At 37.5% G+C, this 20,497-nt stretch overlaps 1 protein-coding gene across 1 annotated transcript in view; it reads right to left on the minus strand.

The window, feature by feature from the left end:
• LMNTD1 (lamin tail domain containing 1) overlaps positions 1–20,497 on the minus strand; it is a 381,533-nt gene that overhangs the window by 154,570 nt on the left and 206,466 nt on the right. The window contains exon 3 of the mRNA XM_055318804.1: positions 14,621–14,722. Within this exon, the coding sequence (XP_055174779.1) occupies positions 14,621–14,722 (102 nt within the window). The remainder of the gene's footprint in view (positions 1–14,620; positions 14,723–20,497) is intronic.

Here is a 20,497-nt window from a genome sequence, read left to right on the forward strand (position 1 = left end):
TTGCTTATGGATCTCTGGAAGCTACTTCAAAATATTTTAGCTTATTTACTTTTGAATTTCCACCAAAAGCTTTTTTGATAAGCAATAAACATTTTTAAAATTTTAAATTAAATGATTTTTAAAATTAAACGTTTTCCAAGTGCTTACTATGTACAAATCATTTACCTTCAGTGTGCTCTCCATGAAAAGAAAGATCTTGACCTGCTTAGTTCCATACATTTTCAACCAATAACATTTGAACACTTATATAATCCATCTCTTTATCCATTACATTTCTCTTCCCCAAATGGAACATGCTTCCATGTAAAGATTAACCATCTTTACCAACCTGACCAAAAGAAAAAATAAATCAGCCTGGAGAGTTTTGGGGCTTTATCAAAGCAAATTCCTGTTTTCAGAAATCTCTGCTTTTATTTGCCACGCAGAGGAAATCCAAGCTGGTCTGTATAGCAATTTCTGGGGAATCTCTATTTTCTGGGAAATCTTGATGTGATTTGATTCAAGAGTCCCTCAGGGGTGGAAGGACAAAGGTATTAATAGTGTATTTCAAATTCTTCCTTGATTCAGAGAAGCTGCTTGATACCAGTGCACTGTCCAGGAAGAAACTTTTCTAACTGCTCTCTTCTTCACCCCTAGCCTTCACCACAAATTTGCACACACACACACACATGCATGTAAATGAGAACAATTTTTTGTTCAAAATGTAAGGCCACAATGACTCTGTCACTTACATCTAATCAAACAGAATCATGGGCAAGGATGTAGGAAAACAAGAAATGGCATAGAGTGTCAAGATGACCTGACCAAAATAATACAAACTGATAAACTATTGAAGGCAGACAAGTATTTTAAAAGTCAAAGTAAAACCTTGCTCTTCTAAGAACTAAATGGCAGCTAAAAAAAAAAAATAGCTGAGACTTGGTCTGGATTCTGGAACGTGAACAAATAAGAAAGGCGAATAAACCCATAAACAGGTTTGGCTGAAAGTTAAGGAAAACAAAAAGAACTTGAAAGAGACAGATCAATGCTGTAAACCTGTAAGCAAGCACAGGACATTTCTGAGATGGAATAAATTATAATCTGCACTATCTCCATAGTCTGTACATTTCAAAATAAATTAATTATTGTAGAAGGGAAAGGAAAAATGTGGTAACTCTGCAATTTAATAAAATAAGAATCCAAATCCAAAAAAAAATAGTTTTACTAGCTTATTCACATTTGACTTCAATTTTCCAGGATTTAGAATGTGAATAGAAGTCACCCTTCAGAGAGGACCATATCCTAATATCCTGTATGTACACATGAGCTCTGCCACTAGTTAACTGACTGATGGGATCTTCTAACAGACCATTGCTGCCTGCTTCATACAGGTCATACTGTTAGAAGAAATGGGCTGAAACACAGTGTTTCACCACCCAGAACTTGCGCTAATGATGCCCCCCTTGCCAATTCTCTAAATTGGAAAGAACTAAAAATGCTCTAGTGTGAAGAGTATTAATGGGAGTATATGGAGGATTGAGGGTGGTAAAGAGAGAGCTGAGCCCAGAGCCTGAGCCTGACAAGCTAATGTCCAAATAGCTTTTTGCTAATATTTCATCAGAACTGCTAGAGGTCTTACTTTGTCAACTGTTCACCTTGATGGGGTTCTCAAGGGGATTTGACATAATTCAGTCAATCCAGGAGTGCAAGATTAACCCAAGATTGATGATATGACCTTGGTAGTCTGAAGATTAACAAGTACTTAAAAGAAACTCCCTCCCCAAAAAACCCAAACAACCCACACAAGATCTTTAGAGGAGGAAGAGAGCAGTTTGTAACCCTCAGAAATGTATCTGTACGAGGTTCTAGAATTAAGATTTCCCAAGAGTTCTGTGTGAACACCCTGTTTTGGGTAACCCTGAGTACTGTAAAAACACACATTTCTTTAAAAAAAAGATTTTATTTATTTATTCATAAGAGACACAGAGAGGCAGAGACCTAGGCAAAGGGAGAGGCAGGCTCTTTGCAGGAAGCCCCATGTAGGACTCAATCCCAGGACTAGGATCATGCCCCAAGCCAAAGGCAGATGCTCAACCACTGAGCCACCTAGGCATCCCCACACATTTATTTTTTATTTTTTATTATTATTTTTTCATTTCTTTTTTTTTTTTTAAAGATGTATTAATTATTTGAGAGAGAGTGTGTGCACCCGAGTCGGGGAGGGCAGAGGGTGAGGGAGAGAGAGATAATCTCAAGCAGACTCCACTGAGCACAGAACTCAAAGTGGGGCTTGATCTTACCACTTTGAGATCATGACCTGGGCTGAAACCAAGAAATGGAGGCTTAACTGACCGAGACACCCACGTGTCCTAAAACATACATTTCTATGTTACTGCATAGAGTATTTATGACACACCTTAGAATCATTTGCAGAATATAATCTTCATTCCAGGCAAAGAAAGTAAACAGTTCAATCATAATACATGCCAAATGTTGACAATGAGAAAAACATTAAGTATGTTTACCATAATCATTGCAGTTGCTTTATAGCAATATAAAAATATAATGCCTACATGTTGTCCAGCAAAGTTGCCAAGTCAATGCCAGGCTCTTTATGAGACAATAAAGAATAAATACAATCTGATAAAAATACAGAAATTGCCATACTGGGTGGTCCAGTGTTCTTAGTAGCTCAGTCATCTACAGCCAGTGCAACTTGTCAGGGAAAGGAGGGCTTGGTTGTTCTCCCTAACTGTAGGGCCTTTTTCGGATTTTCTTTATCCCATGGCTGTACTTCTGTTTTGTAGGCTCCTTAGCAGGCTGTACATCCCAAACCTTTAAGCTTTTCTTAGTTGGTAGGGTTGGCTCTGCCATTCACAAATCTGTTCAAAGTCTTTTCAAATCTATTTTCTTCCATTACTAACTCCCCAAATCATAAATTCTATAAAAGAACTTGCTATCTGAAATTGTAAGCCAGAGAGTAAAAATTTTAAGCCTTCTTTTCTCTGTAAGAAACTACATTAAGATATCCCAAAGGTATCTTTTTTTTTTTTTTTTTTTTTTTTTTTTTTTTTTTAGCAATCAAGCATATTTGGAAAACTAGGGAATTTACTCAAGAGAGGTGAATTGAAGGTCTAAAAAAACTGAGGGCCTCCATTAGCCATATGAAGGACCTGCAATATTTTAAGTTGTTGCTCTGAGTTATTGCTCACTTTTCTCAGCAATGATTGCAGTACTTGGCAAATAGAGGCTACTGTTCAGTCTATATTTACTTTTAAAAATATGGCTGATACAGTATATTCACATAATCTATGTCTACCAGACCTAGTTGCAGGTCAATTAAAATGTTAAGATTTTCTTTAATTTTTCATTATTTTCCTCTTCTTTCAAAAAAATTCCTATTACTGTCTTAATATGCTTTATATTTTTTTTTCATAGCAGCTATTACTATCTGACATTATGTATGGGTCTATCTGTTTGGTTTTGGCCTGTCTCTCCCAGAAGAATGTGAGTCCATGATGGCAGTAATTTTGTCCATTTGTTCAAACACTGCATCAGGAGCTAGAATAGTCCTGGTATATAGCATGAATTCAATAAGTGTTGGTTGATTGGTGAGGGAATGAATTTTCATTCATAATCATCAGCCTAGTATTTCCCCCAGAAAGAGGACAAGGCCAAGTGAAGGGACTCAGAATCCAGTCAGACTAACCAAAAGGTCACAACCCAGGCACCAACAGGTCATAGATGGCACACTCTGTGCCCTGGGGGCCAAGTTTACATTCTTGGTGCTCCCCTGCTAGACATCCTTTTGCAATGCAGTTCTTATTACTGCATTTATTTTCCCTACCACACAAAAACATAAACACATTATTTTTTAAAATTTTTGAATAAAAAATAATAATAAATAAAACGTTCCATTTCTGGCAGGCCAGAGAAACTCTAGTCTTCATATTGATAATCTGTTGCCATAATAACAATAACAAGCTTGATTTTTTTTTAGAGAAGGAAAAAAAATATTTTCAGTTGATCTATTGAGGGTCTGTTCGTTTTTGTTTGTATTTATTTGTGTGCATAAAAAAAAGACTATCTTATCCTTAAAAGTCTTAGTGGTCAATCATTATAACTGCCTTGATGTCTAATTTTCCCACAAAGGCTTATTTCAGGGAGGGTACTTCTCATTGGCAAGTAGGATAGCATCACCTTTATTCTATAGTCCCTTTAAGAAAGTAGTCTGCTCTATTTCCGTTTTACAGATGAGTAAAGAAAAGTATCACATTTTGGGTGATCTATGTCAGCCCAAGATGAAAACAACTGACTCAAATGATGAGAATTGTAATCAAAGAAATCCAATTAGAATAAAAAGATTATTTGTAGAGCTCTGCTGAGGCTCTGGTTCTTTTTTCTTTTTCCATTTGGCTTAGTTTTCTACTGACTTCATAAAATAGAGAGTTTCAACACAGATGCCTATTTGTGAGGTGAGTGACAACGGAGAGAATGGAAGTGATTGAAGTTGGGGTGAGCATTCATAAGTGTTTGGGGGCAAACTGGATTATTATTTTAGACTAAGTGTTTGGGAAATTATATGTAAAGCTTCGGGGGGGAGACATTTTCTGGAACATGTTTTGTATTTTAAAATGCAGGCAGATTATAATAATCAAATTCTTTTCAATATATGTATAAGTAGTATATAGCAAAAAAAGAATACTAAATTACTTTTATAGTGAATAAACTTGAATAACAATGGATTTTATATCACAATCTAATATTTATGGTTTTCTTTTTTTCAGGTTTGGTCTGCCTTTCCTGATATATTTTACATTTTTTGAGGATGTGAATCATACCTTCTTTATTTGTACCCAATGAAATGTTTATTCATTTATCAATTTCTCTAGTATATATAAAAGTAATTAGTGTTTTATTTTCCTTAAAAAATAATGTTTATTGATAAGTATTTATTTCTACTCTAAAAATAATACACATTTAGTTTAGAGAAATGGAAAATAATAAAAAATACAATAGAAATTTATTTTCCAACTTGGAAATAACTTAAACTAATAACCTTCAGTAAATTTAATTTACCTCTTCTTTCTTGTTTTATATAAAATATGTTTAAAAAAAATCTAAACCACACTTGCCATTTCGCATTGTATTCAGCTTATTTCCTTTTGACACAAGTTTATCATTTTCCACTTACGTGCAGTTAGCACAATATAAAAGCAAGAAAAGAAAATAGAACACCTTACATTTTAAATTAGAATGAATCACAAACTTTTGCAATGTTCCTTCTAAAATGTATTTTAAAAACCACTCAGCTATTAAGAACTTCTAGTGCAATAAACAGAATTGCCTGAAGCCCTGCTCTTAAGTACAAAAAGAGGATGATCGTTAGGTGTTGAGTTCTATCTCCCTGCTCTTCCCGCTTCAACTGCAGCTTGTCCTTCTGTCAAGGAGGCCCCAGTATAAGGAAATGGTGCAGAGTGGCTCAACCCCATGCCATCGTTTCCTTTCAGTGATCCACACATGCAGCTCTCTGCTGTATCCCAAATATACCAGCCTGACTTGCAACTTCTTTGAGCCTTTCTTTTCAAGATATCCCAGTCAGAGCCCCCATCAGAACCACCGCTAGCACCATCAATGCACCAGCTCTCGCTACTATCACACCACAACTTTTCCTGCATAGTATTAGCTTTGAGGAGTCATTTCATTTTCTGGTTGTTTTTTGTTGTTGTTGGTGGTAGTGGTGGTTTATTCATCTTGTTTTTAAAGTAAAAGCTTTGACACTCTTTAAAGTAGTGAAATGGCTGAATCACTCCTTATGAGCTATGAAAAAACATCTTCAGTTTATAGAACAAGGTGGTATTTTATCCCTCCCCTTTTTTTTAGAGGGGGATGGAGGAGGGACGAGGAGGGAAGGGGAGCAAGAGAGAGAAAGACAGAGAGAGAGAGAATCTCAAGCAGACTCCATGCCCAGTGTGCAGCCAGATGTGTGGCTTGATCTCACAACCCTGAGATCATGACCTGAGCCAAAATCCAGTGTCTGATGTGTCCCTGACTGAGCCACCCAGGCACATCTTTATTGCATTATTTTATTTCTAAAAGAAATAATAATTTTAAGTTTTCCAATAAATCTGCAATTTAAAAAATCAAATAGGAGTTTCTAGCTTAAAGATAAAAGAGCTGTTTGTTTGTTCTTAGGCAGTCGCCATATTGCACTGTGTAGCATGCGCAATAGAAAGTGAAACACTGATCTTCCTATAGGGTGGCCCAGTATCCAATTTTGCCTGGGACTGCTCCAGGTTAGTGGTAGGTTTAGTGGCACTGAAATTCCCTGGTCCTGGTAAGCTCCTCAATCTCAGACAAACCAAGATCATCGGTCACTCTGAGTGTTGTCCAGTAAGATATGCTATACTTACCGGCTACTGATGTTAATGATGTTGGCAGTATTTTCTAGGGAATGAACAGTAGTTGAAACAAATCAAACTTTTACCCACTTTATGGTCTAATTTCTGTCAAATGTAGCTGTAAGATATTGAGGTCGTTCTGAGACATGTGTTTGGCCCTCTACATTTCTTATAAGACTATGTGATCTGAAAAATGTTTGTTAATTGCCTAAAGCCCATATGTTGATGCATGCATAAAATAGCAATTTGATAAAGTTGTGAAGGCTTCATTTTCCATTGCCATTTTGTTTCTGGCTGTTAGTTCTGAATTGAGCCAAAGCCCAGACAATTCCAAACTTTATGTCTTTCAGATGTGATTTTTTTTCCCTCTAAGATCTTTAGCACACTGAGGTCTCTATTAAGTTAACATTTTCCTGTGGTTCTCAAGAGCAGTTTCTCTATACCAATACTAGGCATTTCTCCAGAGGCCTGAGAAAGAGTACTCTGGTAGGTAATCCTGTAACTGAAGAACACACGCCACCCTTTTGCCTATCAGTAGAAAATAATTACCCACTGAAGAACTTCTTTTTCACTCTTTTAAAGACTTTACTAGCAATGTGACCTTGCTTCAATGCTCTTTTGCATATGCCAACACAGTGCAATATGGTCACTGCCTCTTAATTCATCCTGAAGTTCAAGACTATATGCCATGTAATTGTCAACATCCTGATGCACAAGTCATATTTTGTTAATATAAAAATTCATTACTGTTCCCGCATAGGGAACAGAAACATTTTTATAACAGCTGGGGAAAAAACGTATGATTTAAGAAAAAATAAAAATATACTGACATTTCCTTTTCAGTGTGTACTAGTCTATAACTTGCACCCAGGAAACTCTACAGTGTTGATGTCATTACTTGAGCATCTGAGCATCTGGAAAATGGAAGCTCATTGTTTTTGGCAAATTTCACTCATACATTATAATGTATGGCAGTTTCATATCTCAGAATTTAACTTCATTGTAGATTGAGAAGCACTATTGCATTTATTTCCTGATAAAAATATCAGCATTTTTTAAACTCACTAAATGTTTTGAATTTAAATAGTTTAAATGGTGACTAACATAATTGCTATGGGACAATATTTTATTTTTAGAAAATATTTCAAGAACTGTATCATCACTCAGAAATTTTGGAATTTATTTTATACCTCAGATTAAAGAGCTACAACTTTAATGCCCCCATAGAAGATAAATGGAATGTTATTTTGAAATGCCATTTTAAAAAGAGCTTTCAGAGATGCATTGTAAATAACTAGATTCCTTAAAACTTATCAATTTATAAATATTATGTTATGGAATGTTAGCGATAAATGCATAAAGAATTGTGCATTATGTCAAGTTGTAAGTAAAAAGGCAATGTAGCCTCATATTCCCTCATTAGAAGTCAGCTCTGTCAGAGACTTACTGGGCCACTTTGGACAAGTTACCAAATCTGTTTAAGTCTTAGCTTTCTCATCTGTAAAATGGGGAAGATCTTAATCAAATGAGATAACATACAAACAGCATTTAACACAATGTCTGGCAGGTCTCAAGCATTTGATAAACGATAGCTGCTATTATTAATTTCATTAATCACCAGAGATATTGGGATGCACAATGCAAACAATATTCTTTTTTTAAATAATAAATTTATTTTTTATTGGTGTTCAATTTACCAACATACAGAACAACACCCAGTGCTCATCCCGTCAAGTGCCCCCCTCAGTGCCTGTCACCCATTCACCCCCACCCCCCGCCCTCCTCCCCTTCCATCACCCCTAGTTCGTGGAAACAATATTCTTAAAGCCATCTCATGCTGCTTTCTCTTCATAAAATTCCTTCCCCAAATTATGACAGCTGACCAACCAGACTTCCAGATGCATCTCAAATATCATTTTTTTCAAGAATCCTTCTCCTCAATTTATGTGAACATTCATACTTTTACATGCACAAGTATTTATCATTTGTCTAAAGTAAAATGCCAAAATACACAAAGGTATTTAGAGTTCTTTGTGTTCTTACCTCTTTAGGGCAGGGGTTCTGTTTTACTTATGTTAACATTCCCCATCATCTAAATTCCCAATGTCAAGTAGGAAAGAAAAGGGAGGAACATGGGCAAGTAAAATTCCAAGCAGCATATGACATATGCAGAGAAAGTAGTGTAAACAAAGCGGCTCATGCTCAGAAGAGGGAGGAGTAGTGACTTGTGGTTGGTGTGATAACATAATTTGTCTGGAGAAGTGGCTTTTAAGTGGACAAAAAAGGCTCAAGAGGATTTCAAAGGAGAAAAAAGGAGTGAAGGCAGTTTCATGACGAAACAAGTGAACCAAGAAGAATATGTCAGTTTGATTGGAGCAAGGTGAGTGTGTGACTGGTGGGAAAGAACTCCAGGAAGGAAGCAGTATGATGGGGAGAACCACAAAGGGCATGCAAAGGAGGTTGGATTTATTTTGGGGTCTGTTGCCAAAAGCTGGGAGAGGAAGAAGTGACACAGAGAAGAAATGCCACTGCCCTCATCGCAACCTTTTAATTCTGAATTCATCAAAACTCAGATAACTTCATTTAATATCTCTAAAATATCTATTCCATATTTGTCTCTTCAAGATAGCCAACTATGCCATGTTACTAAGTCCTTAAAGTATGTAAAGCTAGCAGCGAACTACAGCTCTTGTCTTTGCCATAGAAAGTAAGTGTCTGCCCTTCTGGTTAAGAGCATGGGTTTGGGAGGCAAAATCAGTTCTGCCAGTTAATAAAGACTGATCTCAGGAAATTACTCAACCACCCTAAGTCATAGTCTCTTCATTTCTGAAATTAGATAGTCATCGTATTAACTCATGGGCTGCTATGGAGTTTAAATGCCACATATGTAAGAGACCACGGAAACTGCTTATGTGACACTATGACTCTTCATTGCTCCATCCCATCTCCCTAGTTCATTAAATCCGTCATTTTATTTGACCTCCAACTATTAATACTGTTTTTTCCATTCTCCCATATGTTCAACAATCTGATTGGGCTCTTTCTCTATTATCAGGGACATTTCAAGAAAGGTTGATCCATTCAAAGGACTTAAGCCTGAAAAGAGAATATAGCTAAAGGAACTATTTATGGAAGTATGGATGGGTTAGGAAAGCAAAGATGGTGGAGCACCACTGAATGGGAAATCATGATCAGCTCTAGGTTTATTTTTTATTTATTTATTTTTTAAAAATATTTAATTTATTCATTCATAGAGACACACACAGAGACACACACACAGAGAGAGAGAGAGAGAGAGAGAGAGAGGCAGAGACACAGGCAGAGGGAGAAGCAGGCTCCCCACAAGAAGCCGGATGAGGGACTTGATACAGGACCCCAGGATCACGCCCTCGGCTGCAGGTGGCGCTAAACCACTGCACCACCGGGGCTGCCCAGGTTTACGTTTAAAATGCAAGAGGGACATAGGTGTCACTGGGGTCAGGTGATAGTTAGAATTGTGGTCTGATAGGAAAGCAGCCACCCTAGAACAGCAGTAAGGCGGGGAGGGAGCATAATCCAGCCTCTTTCTCCTCCTTCCTTCCAATCTTTTGCAAGTGACTCTCATTGGCTGAACCCAGTTGGAAGCAAAATAATAATAGAGCCAGGTAATGGATGCAGTCAACAGAGGTCAGTTTTCTGGGAGCAAAAGCAGGGCAGAGATGGACAGAAAACAGATGGTAGAATGTTGTTAGAGCTAGGACAAAACGTGCTATTGGATTTTGGAGAAGTGGCAGAAGTGTGGGAAGGAACTGAAACATCTCAAGGGAAAAGTCCCATTACCCTCATGACAGATGAAGGAAATAAAACTCAGAGGGGTAGTGAATTGCCAAATTTTCCATCTAGAGAAAGGAAAAAGAACAGAGATTCAGATCTTTATATGGTACGCCTATGCTGTTTCCCACTACACCGTGTGGCTCTGCTCAGACTGATGGCTGAAATTATCTTGGTCTCACCTAAGCAATTTCTGCTCCAGAATAAACCAAGGATAGGAAATCATATCTTGTTTTTTGCCCCTCCTTTAGCTCTCTACTCGTTTGGTCTAAATCCATTCATTGTAGTTTTCCAATTATCTTTCAGAGTTTCTTAAAGATTAATTTTAAAAGTTGACAAAATCCAAACTGGATTCTCTTCTTTTTAGGGAGAGGTTAGGTTATAAATAAAATATGAAGGCATCTGAAAGAGAGAAATTGAGAGAGAGAGAGAGAGAGAGAGAGAGAGAGAGAAGGAAGGAAAGAAGAGAGGGAGGGAGGAAGAAGAGAGGAGGGGAGGATGTGGAGGGGAACAGAAAAAGGGAGAGGTAAGGATAGAAGCTTTGTAAAAAAAAAGTTTGAGGAGAATTATATGTAATAGCTAAAAACTGGAGACTAACCAAATGTCTATCAACAACAGAAGAATGGAAAAACAAATTATGGAATATCCATGTAATGTACTATCATACAGGAAGGGAACTAAGACTACAAGCAACAAAAGGAATGAAACTCCTAGATCTAGTATTTTTTTAAAGATTTTTAAAATTTATTTATTAATGAGAGACACACAGAGACAGAGGCAGAGACACACACAGGCAGAGGGAGAAGCAGGCTCCATGCAGGGAGCCCCATGTGGGACTCAGTCCTGGGACTCCGGGACCACACCCTGAGCCAAAGGCAGCTCAACCGCTCAACCGCTGAGTCATCCAGGCATCCCCTAGATCTAGTATTAGGAGGAAGAAGCCAGATTCCATTCATATTTCAAAAGCAGATGAAATAACCTATGGTGTTAGAAGATAGGACAGTAGTTATTTAGGGTCTGGGAAATGACTGGAAAGGGGTTTCTGTGTTGTTAATAATTTTCTGATATTTGTCTATTTGTTTTTGTTTGTTTCATCTGAGTGGTGGTTGTACAGATGTGTTCATTTTGTGAAAATTTGTTCAGCTGCCTGTCCTTTATGATTTATGCTCCTTTTTATATGCACAGACACACAAGTTCAGATAACTAGTTGCATTAGTCAGTTTGCTACCTTAAAAAATCTATTTCCCCATATTTCTGTGGCTTACAATACAATTATCTCTTTGTGGTAGAATCCTAAGAAGGTCTGAATGGTCTCTATCCCTTGGTGTTACTCATGTGATTATGTTATGTTACATGGCAAAGGGATTTTGTAAATGTAATTAAATCTATTAATTAGCTGGTTTTAAGATAGGGAGATTATCTGGGTGAACCTAACCTAATCACATGCACCCTTTGAAAGCAGACAGTTATCTCCAGCTGCTGGTCAGAGATTTGCAAGGAAGGAGATTCAATGTGCCAATGCTGGCTTGAATATGGAAAAGCCACACTGAAAAGATCTGAGAATAGCCCCCCAAGAACTGAGAGCAACCCCTAGGCAACAGCCAACAAGAACATGGGTCTTTAGTCCTACAATTACAAGAAAATAAATTCTGCCAATGACCAGTGAGCTCAGAAGAGAATCTGAATCCCAAATGAGAACCGCAGCTGATGCTCTGAGACCAGCCCAGTGAGTCCCTAAGCAGGTGATCCGATAGGGTCATGCCCAGCTATCTAACCTACGGGAACTGTGAAGTAAATAAATTTGTAATTTTAAGCTGTTAAGTTTGTGGTAATTTATAATGTAGCAATAGAAAATGAATGCACACTTGTTCACATTTGTCAGCTTTATGTTGGTAGCTACTGTCTTTGCACAGCTTTGCTCCATGTGTCTTCACATTCTGGGACCCATATTGAAGAAGCTTCCCTATTTGGGACATTCATAGGACAGAGGGAAAAAAGCAAGTGAATTGACAAAATACCATGATGGCTCTTAAAAGATGTAGTGTTCATCACATCTGTTTATATTCCAGTGGCCAAACTGGTCACACAGCCTTGTGCAAAAGGGCAGGATGTATAATCTCATAGAAGAGGGCAGATTGAGTAATTCTAAAACGTAATACAATCCACCACCATAAAACATTAGAACTCTTGTCTAATAGGACAGAGCAAAGTCTTTGGGGTCAGAAAGACTTGAGTATGAATTTTGGTACCATCACATTACTGGCTATGTGACTACAGAGAAACTAGGAAAATTTTTTGAGCCTGTCTCTTAAATGGTAAATAACATGCCTTAGAAAATTGGTGTAAATGTTAAATATACCAGTATAATGCCTGATAAATATTTAATATATGTTGATAGATATTAGCCTCAGTCTCTTGTCTCAAGGATTAACCAAATGTAATTCTCCAAAGGAAAAAGTCAGGGAATGGAAGCCACATCTAAACATACTTCCTTTTTTTCATTTTCCTAATAAACTAATGTAGAGTCCTATTTGCATAATTCCTTTATATACGATCTCTTTGAACATTGTAGTAATAAATCACTGACAGAAAAGAAATATAATATTACTCTTCTGAATGGGATTGTTAAATATAATCAATATCAGAGGTGGGATTATCCTATAATTACATTTTTAAATTGATGATTCACTTTAACATCTATTTCTGGTTTATGAAAGGGTTGTCATAAAACCGTAGCTGTTGCAGCTGAAAAACTAGCCAAGTCAAACAGTAAATAATACTTTGTCCTCAGACTGTTTAGATTTTATTTTTAACTGCCCTGATGGTTTTAAACACTATTTTAGGTTTTCAGTTCACAAATACCTGTCATTTTTAAAGTAACTATTATTAGTTGTTATTGTTTAAGTCTCAATCCACTATTTAGGGTTTTAATTTTTTCTTATTGCACAAAAAATAATCATCTCTCTCTCTCTCTCTCTCCTTCTCATACACACACACACACAAAGTGAAGTTAATGCACTTCTTTCCTCAGATGAAGGAAAAAGCCAAGTCACTAAAAAAAAAAAAATTAAAAAACAACTAACTTACGAGCCGAAGATAACTGTAGTCAACATTTTGGGGTGTATTCTTCCAATTTTTTCCCTAAATAGTTAGATAATAGATAGATAGATAGATAGATAGATAGATAGATAGATAGATAGAATGTGTTTGAATTTCTGTATATTTACATTTATTTATTTCACAAAAATGGGGTGATATATTCTATTTTATGACCTACTTTTTTCATGTATGCATATACATATATACCACCGTTTTAATGGTTTCAGTTAATAATTCTATGTACATTTTTCAACCAATATTCTTATTTAGATTATTTGACAATTTTCTATTATCCAGTCTCATAAACAGAGCTTTCACTAGGCTATACATATAGAAGAAGAAGCTTGGCTTCTTCTAGAAGAAGCCAAGATGTAGGGCTTGTTGACTAGAGCGCCAGCTGGATTTTGGCCCTATTCACCCTGACTCACCCCTTTGATCAGATACCATATATGACAGCTCTGCTCTTAAATTTCCAAATATACCAGAAATGTTAAAGAACAATAAGCATAGAATCTCTCTATTAGGGGACCCCTGGGTGGCGCAGCGGTTTGGCGCCTGCCTTTGGCCCAGGGCGCGATCCTGGAGACTCGGGATCGAGTCCCACGTCGGGCTCCCGGGGCATGGAGCCTGCTTCTCCCTCTGCCTGTGTCTCTGCCTCTCTCTCTCTCTCTATCATAAATAATAAAAAAAAAAAATTTAAAAAAGAATCTCTCTATTAGAATGGATGAGCCTTTATTGAAGTCTTGAGCCATTTGATATTATCAAGAGTTGCCAGATGGTAGATAAAAGTACTGTCGTTTCCATGATTTGTCTTTATTGACTCATTAAATTCTCTGTGAAATCAAAATTAATTAAAGTGCCATAGATTTTACAGTTCATAGATGCACATAGTGCCCTGTCTCCAGTGTTATCACAAACATGCCCCTCGTTAAGGTACTCAGGTGCTGTCTTTTTTTTTGTCCACAACAAAAATTAAAAGAGGTAACCTTGTGTCCTGAGTCTTTTTTTGCTTCAGACCAAGAAAATGATTGCTCATAGAGTCCCCAAAAGAATGGCCAATAATGACTATTGAAAGCCTTAATGAAGCCACTGTTATAGAAATATGACCGCCTTTATGGGTGAAATAATCACATATCTATCTATCATCTATCTATCTATCTATCTATCTATCTATCTATCATCTATCTATCTATCTATTTATCTATCATCTATCATCTACCTATCTATTTCAAACATATGAGGAATTCAGTGGAAGTTTCCATCTGCCTCTGTTAAGAACTCCCTTTGGAGACACTACAAGGCCAATTGCCTAGGAGTTGGTGGACACTGACCTCTAACCTGGGCCCCTGGGCCCAGGCTTCTGTTGTCTCCTCCTGTGCTCCAACTGTCATTCTTCTGATGAATGTTCTATTGATGGTCTCTTTAGAGAGGAGCTGTTAAAGGAAAGGGAAGATTATTTGCGAGTGGGTAGGAAAATGTTCCAACAAAGAATGAAATGAAGTAATTAGCTTCCTTCTATATATATAAGCATCAGCACTGCTGCCAAATCTTCAGACTGTAGTGAGTGAAGAAATAATGACATTGCTGATGCAAGGCAGAGTCCCCTTCAGTCACTGACCAATCATGGGTAAAGCCACCCTCCTCTTTACCCCACGGGAGGATGAACGTTGGAGGTGCCTGAAAATTTATCCTAGGATACTTCTCATCTTACTAAAACATTTAAAAATGGGAACCACTGCCCAAAAGGGAGGACTATGTAAGATAAAAAGCTCTGAGGGAACTAAAGTTTTTTAAGATGATATGCCCCTTTAAGAAGTGAGGGATTTGTGGGATGGTATTAACTGATTGTTCATTTTTGCTGTATATTAAAGGTCTTGCTATGGCCTAGAATAAAGCTCAAGAGAAACAATGCTATCACCCTATTCTGGTGAGCCTAAGGTCCGACAGGAATCTCAAAGCTATGAGGAAAGGCTTCTTAAACTTGACCTGTGCTGTATTATTTTAGAAAATGAGGGAAGATCATGGGTTGTCTATTTCTCATAGACAATTTGACATTGTGGATTATTGGAAAATATGAACGGAAGAATGGAGAATTGGAAAGATTATAGCAGAAGGATAAAAAGAAGAATATCTGGGCTTGACCCTAGTCAGTTACAAGTTAGCTGTTAGCTTTGCTTAAGAGATGGAATGATATGGCTACTATATGGAATGAGGTTTCTTCACTTTCATCTGGAGGAGAGAGTTGAAGAAAGGAAACTGGTGGGTTTGCGGAGGGCCTGGAAGTGCTTTGTGGAAAAGGATGCCACCAAGTATGGAAAATAATAGTTTACTTCAAGGAGTACCATAAGAACTAACCAAAGAGTTTTTAAAGAATAGAGGTAGTTGGATGTAGATGGTAAGAGTTAAGAAGAGTGAGAAGAAAAAAGAAAAAGCAGAAAAGGTAAGAAGTTTACATTTTGAAGTTTTTCTTAAACTCCCTGGCCTCTTACCTTCCTACTTCTCTATCTCAGGTCTAACCTTCCAAATAACACTGCCCCTAGGAAGCAATGAAATGTCTTCATCTGGGTCCTTAGATTCACAGTGTCCATCTCTCATCACAAAGGTCTGCAATGACCCAAATTTGCTTATCTGTCTATCCGGTAGTCCCTGAGCCTCATGAGTTCAGTACCACATACCCATTTTGCTGCCTACTGTGGTCTTAGAACCTAGAGCAATGCCTAGTGCATACTGAGTGTTCAAAAGTATGTTGAATGAATAAATTGCAGGGGGAGGGAGCAGGAGTCATAGGAGAGAGAATAGCCTGATGAGAGAGGAGCAGATTCATGGGATGGACAAGGTCCATAGGTAGAGAATTGATGCAGTTTGGGAATTTAAAGAAGCACCACAGAGTGGGAGAGAGTGGCAAAGGCAGGACTTGAAGAGCAACTGGGATTGATCACTAAGAGCCCTCAAACCATGTGAAAGAGATTAGAATTAATGCTGAGGATAGTGTGGATACATTGACAAGAAAGTTGGGAAGTAATGTGATTAAATTTGTCTGTTTAGAAAGAGGAAGTTTGCTGCAGCTTGGAAAACTGATTGGAGAGGGGCCAGCATGGAGGCAAGGAGCTCATTCAGAAGACAGTTGCAGATATCTATGGGAGATATCATCCTGGGTTGAGCCATGTAGTGCAGAAGGGATAGAAAAAGTGGATGAATTTATGAACTAGTTCAAAAGCAAAGTTGATAGAGTTTTGATATTGATTGGAGAATAAAGAGTAAAAAAGAAGTTAAAATCGATAGCTATATTTTAACATTGATAGTTTGAGCAAATAGATACTGAATGGTACCATTCACTAAGATAAGCAAATAAGAGAGTATTTTTGTGCTTTTGTAAAATAGCTTTGGGCAAGTTAAAGTCAAAGTGCCTCTGCAATATTGAAGAGGACACATCTGGAGGCAGTTTAATATGCACATCTCGAGAGCTCAGGTGAATAACAGAGCTGGAGACACAAAAGTGGTGATCATGGGCAGAAGTGGTAACTAAAGCCAGGGAAATTGGGATGCCTGCGTGGCTCAGTGGTTGAGCATCTGTCTTCTGCTCAGGGCACGATCCTAGGGTAAGGCTCCATCCCAGGAGTCTCATATCAGGCTCCCCATGGGGAGCCTGCTTCTCCCTTCTGCTTATGTCTCTGCCTCTCTGTGTGTGTCTCTCATCAATAGATAAATATTTTTAAAAACCTTAAAAAAATAAAGCCAGAGAAGTTGATGAGATTGCTCAGAGAAGTACGGAGAGGGAGAAGACATGAATATTTGGAACTCTGAAGAATGGACACTTTTTTTTTTAAGGGCAGAAAAAGAACCCTAAAAAGAGTAGCACAACAAAGCAGTCTCAGAGATAGAGAGGTATCACAGAAGCAGAAAGAATTCATTTCAAGTAGAATAAGTGGTCTAAATATCAAAGTCTATAAGAAGTTGGGTTAACAACTGAGACAATGTCAATTAAATTTAACACCAATGCAGTAATTCATTACTTCTATATAAGAATAGCTACAATAAAAGTTTTGGAACAGAAGCCAGATTACACTGGGTTGAAAAGTGAATGGGAGATAACAGTGTGAATACAATGAGTATGAGCAAATATTTCAAGAAGTTTGACTATAAAGGGGCAAGTACTTCCATAGTTTTCAAAGCCCTTAATGATCCAGTCACTATGGGAAGAGATAATTGGCAATTTGTTGTGGCCCAAGAAAGAATAAAAAGCAAAATAGACCCCCAAGAGCTATGGATAAAACCTTGGAGGGGGTGGTTTCAGAAGGCAGAAAAAAGTGAGTTTGCTGGGAAAGTTCCATTTTAAACTCTGATATAATGGATGGTATTTTGCGGAGTTGAAAATACACAAAAGCAATTAGAGAGAGGAATGGAATTGACTGAGGTGCTCTGGCTGAGATGAACATTTTAGGAGTTCTATGCAGTAGTGGCATCTATGACAGTCCACAGGTATAGGACTTCCAGGGGAAAAATGTGAATGAGAGAAACAGACAACCAAGGACAGTAATGTCACAGTAGTCCACTGATATTTGTCACCTAGGAAATAGGTACTCTCCCTGATTGGACAACTGGATAAGGACAGTCAAAATATCATTTTTATCCAGACTTTTAAAACTTTACTAAATTATCATGAGAATAGACACATTTAAACTTTTGATTATTAAAGACAAGTTTATGGGATCCCTGGGTGGCGCAGCGGTTTGGCGCCTGCCTTTGGCCCAGGGCGCGATCCTGGAGACCCAGGATCGAATCCCACGTCGGGCTCCCGGTGCATGGAGCCTGCTTCTCCTTCTGCCTGTGTCTCTGCCTCTCTCTCTCTCTCTCTCTCTCTCTCTCTCTCTGTGACCATCATAAATAAAATTAAAAAAAATAAAATAAAGACAAGTTTATGCCTCCATCCACAGGCTATATGTTGCACAATACTCTTGACTTTACAACTTGAAATTCATTCAGTGAAATTTATTCAGATACCTTTAGCATTTTCTGTATTACATAATTTCTATAAACAATATATTTCCCACTATAGACTACTATTTATAAGTATGTAGTAAAATTGTGAGAGATACAAATATAGAGTTCAGGCTCTCTCTGAATGGATACTGAATGGTGTCATGCGTTTGGGCAATAGCCAGAATGTGGGTGACTGACAAGAGTGCTGTATTAGGAGGTGGAACCTGAAAAGGTGAGTGGAAGTCAGACCATTACATGTCTTCAATGTTCTGCTAAGTACTTTTAGCTTCATTCTGCAGGCAAGAGAAAATCACCGAATTATTGTGGGAAGAGGAGAGAGGTTTAGAGCTGAGTTTTAGAAGGAATTATGCTAATTACTTGGCTCTTAAAACGTTTTTGTTGGCTGAATGGAGAAATTAGACTAAAGATGGAGGTTAGGTCGAAGGAAAGGTACTATTACTGTTTGGAAGATAATGAGAGATAAGGTGGAAGGTCTCTCATTCAGTAAAATCAGGGACCAAATTTGGTCAGTCATTTGCAAAACTTATCAAATCAGAGAACAACAACAAAACAAGATGTTTACCTTGGATATTTATATTTTAACTTAAGACACATATGAGTACATTTATCCTGCAATTATATACGAGAATGTTAAGATCCCTTCTTTGAGTATGGGCTTGCCAATTGGAGTTTTGTATTCTTTTTCTTGCATGAACCACACCCATGTTTCTGTTTCTTTAAATTGCAGCAAAAGGGCAATTGGAATGTAGAATCTTAAAGAAGTTTCCATAAGAGTTTTCCCCAATCATTTTTGGTTCACCTTCTCCATACTTATATGGATTATAAAATTTTCAGCCACTTATTCTCGTCTTGTCTTTCCAACAAATTCAGCTTAGTTTTCATAGAAAGAGCTCTCTTCCACACTCATATCTCCTTAGTTTAAACAGTATTTCATTAAATATTGTAACACAATAAAAAGTACAATTGAACTGTCTGGCTTAAGAACAAAATACAACTCTTTTTTGGTAAACACGCAACTAAATTGTTGGAACCAGGAATATTCAACGTTCCAGGCAATCTCCTACTAGTTTCCAGTGATGAGTGTGTAAGAGAATTGAAGGGTGTTATTAATGACGTGATCTGACTAATTGGGGATTGGCTAGCAAAGCTTCTACTCTGATGATCTGAGCTGGGCTACAGCAGTGGAAATAGAGGAGAACAAACAGAAAAAGGCATCAAGACACCGGTTACCTTTGGAAATAAACAGGCTTGAGTTCTTATACTGACTATCACTGATCTCTAAACATCCAAGTTTCTGTTTTCTTACATGTAAAATAAGAATGAGGCAGAACATAGTGAAAGATTGGGAAAATGCACCTAATGTACTTAGCATGTGCCTGACAAAAGTAAATAATTAATATGATATTAAGTCAATAGAATTTGATGTTGAATTCAGGAAAGTAAAGAGTCAAGGATGACTCCTTATTGTCTTTCTTGGCTGAATAAAAGATAATAATACCACTAACTGAAATGGAAACACAAGAGGAGAAGTAGGTTTGGCAGATAAAATAATAGTGTTAGTTTTGGATGTATTGAGTTTCCTGGTGTGATATTCATATTGAGGTGATGAGAAGGCAGTTGGAAATGTTATTCTGACTTTCAGTGAGAGATCTTGGTTAGTGATCTCAACTCAAAGTCATCTACACAGAATGAAACATGAAGCCATGAAATGGATAGGTTTGGGCATAAAGGGAATGAGGACACGGCAGGTTGGTTGGCTGGGGAAATACACAATCAGACATGAGGCAAAATCCAAGATACAAGAGGAACCAGCTGGGGTAGTTAGGCAATAGTGGCATGTTCAGGAGACATAGATATAGGTTTAGATAATTAGATGACTTCCATCTGTATCTTGCACATTGTCTTGGCCCAGCCTCCCAAGCCTCAGACAACTTTTTCACTCCAGAAACATCTTAAAGCTCTCCCAATAGCACTGAAGAGTAGGTGGCTATGAAACATATTTCATAGTAGTTTTTGAAAGGGAAGCAAGACTGAGAGGAATTTTTTTTCTAATAGTTAGGGTTAGGGCTCAAGAGAAGACTTGAACACGTTTCCAGGTGAAGGGAAGAGAACCAGTAGAAAGAGAATTTTTTTTAAATTAGAAATCAAAAATGGTTCACTCTGAATATGAGATTGTAGGTGATTTTTATATTCATTTTAGTTCCCTT

The sequence above is a fragment of the Nyctereutes procyonoides genome, unplaced genomic scaffold, assembly GCF_905146905.1.
Source record: "Nyctereutes procyonoides isolate TBG_1078 unplaced genomic scaffold, NYPRO_anot_genome, whole genome shotgun sequence".
NCBI classification, from domain to species: Eukaryota; Metazoa; Chordata; class Mammalia; order Carnivora; family Canidae; genus Nyctereutes; species Nyctereutes procyonoides.